Raw genomic sequence first — 8,544 nt, 5'->3', positions numbered from 1 at the left:
ACACACACACACACACACACACACACACACACACACACACACACACACACACACACACACACACACACACACACACACACACACACACACACACACACACACACACACACACACACACACACACACACACACACACTATACTAGGATCACGACAGATTAAGTATTAGGTGTGGGAAAAAGTTCGTGGCGTTTTTCCCATTAGATGGCATTAAAAAAACATCACGAACTTTTTCCCATACCTAATATTTTGCCGCCCCTAGACACCAACATTCCCCAGATGACTTCATTAATTTATAAATTTTATAAAAAAAGAAATGGATAAAAAACTGATTTATACTCCCGCATTAGCTAGTAAAAACATTCAATAATCTTTAGTAAATAATATAAATATAATATATTTTTAATTGAATATTTAAAATATCGTTTCTGATAAAATATGCTCGGTCTAACTTATGCAAGAAAGTTAGATTAACAAATTGAAAATTTATCTCAATTATGTGAAAATTGTCTTTAAAAATTTGCCGCGATAGGCAAATATCTTGTTTGCCTATGCTAATTCATCATTAACTCTATATATATATATATGTATGTATTGTAATAAGTAATAATTAATAAGAAAATGTTTTAATAATAATATTTTTTTATTAATAAATTGAGAAACAAAGTATGACAAAGTAATATGACAAAGTAATATGACATAATATAAATATAAAAGGTAAAGGAAAGAGAGAAAGGTTGGAGAAGAACATCCCTTTGAAATCTAAGGATCCAGTTTGTAGATCACGGCTTGGCAAAAAATGAAAGTCAGCCAAAATGCTCGCGACTCGAGGCTCGAATTTCAGCTTAATAATCAAGACGAACGGTTTACCAAAAAGTTATTTAGAAAATGCATCAACCAATGTTCTAGTGGCTGGAAATTACTTAATTCGATTCTTCATATTATTTTGCAAAAAACATCTATATATACTTTATTTTTTTACGTGATCGACGAACAGTTAAGAATAATTTTATAAAATTTAGATTTTTTTTGTTAAAAATCTAAACTTTGAATAAAAATTCCGAAAAAATTATGTAAGCTTAATTGGATCAAAATAAACATGTTTGTCTCTTAAACTTTTTTTCAATAAACTCAATAGTTTTTGAGATAAAAAAGGTCTAAACTTGAAAAATGATTATGATTTTTTTCTCACAAATTAATTATTCAATCAGATGAAAAAAAAACGAAAATATTCAGCCAATCTTAGACTTTAACTTTATTTTATTCTGAGAATTGTATTTTATTCTGATCTGTACTATTATTGACAGTGAAAACTTTATTATAATGAAGCTCTGAAAGCCTATGTCAGCCTTGAAAGCCAAGTCTATGACGCGTGAGTGGTTTCAATGCCGAATTGTGAATTGATATCGCGGCTGGTCGTAGCACTTATTTTGAAATATCTACACTAGGATATAAACATTAATAATACATTCCAGTAAAAAAGACAATGAAATCGGTATCAAATCGATGTCAAATTTAATCATTTCAATATCGAATTTGATAATTTCAACGTCAAATTTAATGATTTTCGACGTCGAATCGACGTCGAAATTTTCGATTAATTTGATATTGATTCTATTGTCATTTCCGACTAAGACAAATTTTAATTTTTATTGCTCTTCTATTCACATTGAGACCATCTTCATTATTATTATTATTTTTATCATCTTTATTTATGCATTTATTAGAACATATACAAACCGAACAACATTTCAAATCTAAAGTCTAACAAGAGCATATATTATAGCTGAACAATGAGATTTTCCGTCACAGGAAGACGCGCCCTCAAAGCTTCATTATAATAAAGTTTGCACTGTCAATAGCAATATAGATCAAAATAAAACAAAATTCTCGTTGTAATTTAAGATTGGCCGAATTTTTATTCATACTGATTAAATGATCAGTTTGTGAAAAAAAAATCAGTTTGTGAATAAAAGTATCATTTTTCAAAATTACATTTTTTATCTCAAAAACTATGATTTTATTAAAAAAGTCTAAGAGATAAAAAATGTCGCCCGTGAGAACGGGTGGTCGGGATTATGTGGGATTTGCACCTATTAAAACCCGGTGTCTTTCACTGGTTCTTAGAGGGGAGAAGAAGGGGGGAGGCACAGGGCACGTGCAGCATTCATTTCGAGCCTACCGCTCGCGGGCCACAGATTCCCTCCCGAGTAGAATTGCTTGGACTCCCCGGGATACTTGTTTAATGAGAAACAACTTTTCAGTCTGGGAAGAGGATTTATTATGTGACCTAATTAACCTTATTTTAATGCATAAATTCAATGAATACGGTATTGAAAGACTGAAATTAATGTGCAAATATCAATATTTTAATTACATAATACTCAAACTTTCTTTCTTTTTTAGTTCACTGATTATCCAGTGCTAAGTATATCATTGGGTAATCAGACTATCCAAATTCAAATTTAGAGAGTAAACATTACATCTTTCAACTATATAATTATATATAATTATTCATTAATTATATTGTGTAAGTTTGAATAAGTTCGTATAAATTACTGAATATAATTCAATATCGCTGTAGCAACCGATTAACCATACGGGATGAAATTGGAAATCAATACATTCGAGTGAAAACAGATTGGAGCGCGTACATATGCGTCACTGTAGATATGAAACAACTCGGAGTGTATGCTTGTCAATCATACATATTAAATCCAGAAGGCATAAAATAACTTAAATTATTCTGTAATTATTGTAACCAGGTATAAAATAATTTGCTTATTGACTCGCGAAATATTTTTCAAAATGTATATTCGTTACAAATTAAGCCGGCGACACACAATGCTTGTTTTTTTGCTAGCTGAATTATAATTTTGCCACCGTATTTCCTGTATGCAAAAAAATATTTTGCTGCTCCAGCTAGAATTATCACGTTTTTTTTATCTAATGAAAAAATTATGTATCTATTATACGATAGAATTTATAGCATAAATATAAATTCTATCTCTGTCTATATAATTAGATGCAATACATATCCAATATCGCAGTACTTGCTAGAAATTTATCTATTTACATTAATTTTTCGTATCTAGATAATTTTCTTTATAATTATGATTTCTTTTTTGAGTGATGATAAAAATAAGAATTTTTTGGACATTTAAATAAACGTAGGAGAAATGTAGGAATTCGTTGAGAGTAAAAACATTCAGTAGAATATCTGTAAAGCGAAAATTGCAACGCTGTTTTGGAAAACAGAAACGTTTTTTAGACCTTTCCAAGATTGACAGTAAACGTTTTGCACAAAGGTTGCATCAGTGTTTACTGCCTTCTCTGAAAAACATTGTTTTTAGCATTACTTTCATGGAAGATAAATAACTAAAACGATAAATAGAAGCGTTCTAAAAATGTTTAAAACCCAATGGTGTTGTGTAAGCATTATAAAGTTTAATATAAATTCGTTAATGAATGGTTAATGAATAAATCATGGGAGTATTCTAATTTAGAAGCTGAATTTTTGCGAATTTTTAAAAAATATAAGATAAAATATTTTTGAGACAGGGTTTTTTTTCTACATATTTGAAAAACATTTCAGAATTGTTTATTAAAAAACTATTGTTAATATGCGCTGTGTATAAAATGTTAAAAATAAAACTAGCTCTACGACTTCCACGATTCTAGCTCTTTTGTATCTGAAACAAAAAAACCAAAGAAATTATTAATTAGTATTAGTTTGGCTATAGCAGATAGTAAACAAAGAAAAAATACTAATATAGATATATATAGATATATATAGATATAATTTAAAAATGTCGTTATGTCAAAAATTAAGTTTCAATTTTTACTTTTTTTCATTAAAATGGTTGTAAAAATTACAAAAATATATATTTTGACTTGATCGTAGTAGGAGCTATAGCCATATATATGTGCTGAAGATATGTACACATGCGACTCGATTGGTCAACTGGTTTTCGACGGGAGTCAATTTGAAAAACATAATTTCGGAAAAAACGCGTTTAAAATGTTTCGTACTGATTATATAGAGATAATTTTACTTACGATCAATCAGCTAGTTCGGGGCCATAAAGGAAACCTTCCTCAGGAACCTGTAGAAAAATCCCATAAAAGTCCTCTCTCTTCCTTATAACTTGCTCTTTGCTGTTTGGCGAAGTTGAACGCTGCTCCGAGCGAATGGTACGAGCTTCGTTCCGAGAGTTTGCGTACATCTTCACTCGCTATTCTCATCACGCTCATAACTTTTAAAATTGGTAAAAATCTTTTATTGAAAATATTAATTGTCAGAAAAGTTGTTGTTCTAACAATCTTTGCTCCAGAATGAAGATGTTTTGGAACAAAAATCCAAATTAATGAATTTAATGATTCGTTGTTATTTCATCTCGTACTCATTCTCTTTTTCACATGATTGACACATCCTTTTTTCATCACAGTAGTTTCATCTCCATACGGATTTACATCTAAAATTTCCTTAAACGTTTTTCTGTCTCCAATGTGTTTCACAAAGTGAAAGTACTCACAAAGATATAGAACTCCATTCTTCTCCTTCAATCTCAAAACTATTTCAGTGTCGACAGCGTCGATCTCCATTTTATCCGCAATGCTTTTATGATTTATGGAGCACGTTTTTTTTCGAATATTTTATATCATTCGTTATATTTATCAACATCATCGTCCTTTTCTTTTTTCCACAAATTACATGCTTGGCAAAAGCTACTTTTAGTCTCAGCATCAATCACTTTTTTCGAATATTTTCCACTTAGAGTAAACACCAAATAAAGACAAGAATCCTCTTTTTTTCTATCGCCGAAAACCGTTAAATGTGTGGCAACATTTCCAGCTTCTTCATTCTTCTTCTTCTCATCTTCAACTGCTTGTTTTAAAATGCAATTGTATGCAGATGTTGCTATATAAATATCTTCAAGGCAAGCGTAGTATTTGTAGTCATGACGTGGCAAATGTCAAACCGCAAAATAAATTCAAACCTTCTTGTCTGACATCCGACAGCCGCAACACAAAAACAATTCAACGGTTTATTTCATATGCCTTGTCAATAAATGATGACGAATCGATGTACACTTCATTGCAGCTGCCTGCACTTTACGTAAATTTTGAATCTTAAATCTGGATGTATCGTCTGGGGGAATTAAATACTACTTTTGCAATTTTTGCAAATCACAAGAGATGCGATTATTAAAAAACTGCGAAAAAATTCAAAATAGAATAACTAAATTCTTTTAAAATAGGTAAGTCGATATCTTTCGAATTTCAGTTTTTTGTCGACGTGCAAATTGTGAATCCTGCTATGTATCGATTGCCTCGTAAAGGCGATCTGCACAAGCTCGAATAAATTTCTCATCTTTCTTATCTATTTTAATATGCGTGTTAACAAATACAATTTGCGTCTTTTCGCCTAAACGTTCAAAACCAAACTAAGCCAAGAAAACAAATCCTTCACAGATCAAACTCGATTGGACAGATCTTTATCACAGATAAAGAATCAGACAGATAGGGAAAAATCCCTACTTCAAATGTATACGGCGTTTAAAAAATAACGGTTTTTCGATCTTCAAGCATCGAAAACGAGGTAGGAGACTGCTCTCTACCAGGCTATAACTTTGTTAATTTTGCGAATCGAGCTAATTCCTTTTACAGATTTTATATATTTTCTATATCAAATATTTGCAAAATATAAAAAAAAATCAATTTTTTTATCTGCTAAAATACTCCCTTAATGAATAAATTGTTATTGAATGATTATTAATGCTTTATAAAGCTTTCTTATTTTTGCTTCAGGATTAACTGCGGTGCTGACATTGTCGGCATCACAATCAATACGGTGGCAAAAATTTAATCCAACAAGCAATTCAGTAAAAAAACAAGTATTGTGTGCCTTCCGGATTTAATATATATTACTGATAAGCATACGTTCCGTGTTTTTTCGATATGTACACATGTTATTGTATGAGAGGCATACATACGCTTTCCAATCTGTTCTCACATACTCAAATATACTGATTTCCAACAATTCCGTCTCGTATAGGCAATCGGTTGTTACAGCGGTATTAAATTATATTCAGTAATTTATACGAGTTTATTCAAACTCATACAAATATAATTAATGAACGTTATTGGGCAGACAGACTACTGTGATAATTATATGAATTATGGTTATTATTAGGAATCATTGTTCGAGTATAAAAGAAAATCAGAGAGCGTTAGATTTTTCGAGAGAATGCGCAGCGTGCGGTTGTTAACTTGCGATGGAAACATCTCAGATCAACAAGCATGATACAATCTTCGAGATTATTATTTAAGGAAAACGCCGGAAAAAAGCATAATAATAACTATAAAAAATAACTATAAAAAATAATAAATATAAATATAAGTATATGATAATTATATGCAACAATATATACATAAATGTATATGTTAAATAGAGTGAAACTTTTACCGAAAACAAATACTCATTACGTGTCAGTTTCGATTGAAATTATATAGCTCTTCTTTATAAATATTAATTTTAATATGTGTAATTATTGTTTCAATAAATAAATTATGATTAATCATAAATTATGATGTTTATGAAAAAAAAGTAGTTATATTCTTTGGCCAAAATTGATACACAATCGAAATTTCAGTTTTTGGTTTTGTCCGAAATTTAATTATTGTTTCAATATAAATTATGATATTTACGAAGAAAAAATATATGATATATGGGCATGTCTATACATATGGCTTTTATAAGATTCCTATTTTTTAATTTTGATTTCGGTTTCGGTTGAAATTGCCATGTAGCCGAATGTTTAGATTCAGTTTCGACAAAAATTTCGATCGAACTATAATATTAAATGATAATTATATGTATAATAACTATCATTATGTTTTTTCTGGGTATAGCTTGGTGAAACGATACGTGATGAGATGCAATGTAAGACGACCTTCTGATATTATATACCTTTAAAACGTTTGGAAGAGTGAAGAATTGTCTCCAATCCCCTTGACCACCGACACACCAACTGACTCCGCGTGCCTCGATAAAGGTTCCTACAGCAAATTCCTCCAATGCGCCACTTCCGGCTACTAAAGAATCACCGAGACCACCTATTACATCGATGTCACCCGGTCTTAATCGGTGCACATTGTCTGGTATTGACAGGGACCTTAATGCATGAAACAGAAGTTTACGTGACTTTTCTTTTTGTTCATTAATAATTAATTAATAATTAATTAATACCACTTAAGTTTTAATTTAATGCAACAGTCCCCCCTTCCTCTCCCCAAAAAACTCTTACTTCATGCTTTTTTCCTTTTTTCTAAAAACAGTTTTTTTTTATTCTGATGTATTTTTTTGTTCTGATGAAATCCTGTTTGGAACTCTGGTTAGTCAAAACGTTTAATTCGCCGTCACCTGTCGCAGTTAATGAGCCCGCAAAATCCTTCCATTTCTCTTTACCGTTTCGATGCAGCGAAGCGAGGCACGACGTATTGATAAACGCGTTTCAACCCAGCCGCCGACAAAGAGATGAAATCGTATTGGTCCGCGAGTTTTCGACAGGCCTGTGTAAAGGCAAAATGATACAATAACGTTTACAACAATAACTAGTAGTACTACAATATCTATTTGATTGACCACTGCAAATTGGCGCTAGCTTTTTATTCGAATCTTTTTTTTGCATTTTTTTCTTTGTTAAATCAATTTGCAATGGTATAAACGCAAGTATTAATTTTCTTTTTCATAGAACTTTATAATTACTTATATCCATAATTAGTTAATATATATATTTTCAGCTTAATTCCTGTTCCTTATCTTCACCAACCCACGCGCAGGCTAAATGTCGAGAATCGGCCAAAATGTAAATTCCGGCACTGGCGTAAATAATTATATTATTATATTTTTCTTTCTTTTTAAATAATAATATTTATATTATATATACTAACCATTCCAGATATAAGTAATTATATAGTTTTATGAAAAATAAATTAATACTCGTTTTTATCATCGATTGATTTAATAAGAAAAGATAAAAAAAACAATACTAAGTATACATGTACAAAAAAAGATTCGATATAAAAAGCTAGCGCTAATTTGCAATTGTCGATCAAATATAGTTATTATATTTATGTCCTTTACACTTTACACAGACCTCGCCAAAGCTTGGGAGTGGAAAGCTTCTACCTCTCCGCCGCTGCGCCGTCTCGGATGATTTGCTGAAATACTTCCACCTCTCCGCTGTTTTGATAGAATAAAATGGTATGACGAAGAGGTGGAAGTAATCGATACATCAACTGAGAAGGCGGAGTGGTGGAAATGTTTCGACACACCTCACCACCTCACTAGCCGAGTTAAAAGTTTTTTTTACACTGATTAACGCAGTCCTATGTCTAAAACTCGGCTGATTTATTTACGACGAAGTCTTGAAACATAATTTCGTCGAAAATAGAGACATGTTCGTATTATAGAATATCGTAATTATCGATAAAAAGAAGAGAAGAAAGAGAGAGAGAGAGAGAGAGAGAGAGAGAGAAGA

General features: G+C 31.1%; 1 protein-coding gene across 1 annotated transcript in view; it reads right to left on the bottom strand.

The window, feature by feature from the left end:
• The window catches only part of LOC105623326 (phospholipase B1, membrane-associated-like), an 18,427-nt gene that overhangs the window by 6,934 nt on the left and 2,949 nt on the right, over nucleotides 1–8,544 (bottom strand). Inside the window, exon 3 of the mRNA XM_012204723.1 lies at nucleotides 6,972–7,176. Coding sequence (XP_012060113.1) covers nucleotides 6,972–7,176 — 205 coding nt within the window. The remainder of the gene's footprint in view (nucleotides 1–6,971; nucleotides 7,177–8,544) is intronic.

This window comes from Atta cephalotes, assembly GCF_000143395.1.
Source record: "Atta cephalotes unplaced genomic scaffold scaffold00055, whole genome shotgun sequence".
Taxonomy (NCBI): domain Eukaryota; kingdom Metazoa; phylum Arthropoda; class Insecta; order Hymenoptera; family Formicidae; genus Atta; species Atta cephalotes.
The sequence above is the reverse complement of the archived record's forward strand: the minus strand, read 5'-3'. Positions and strand labels throughout refer to the sequence as shown.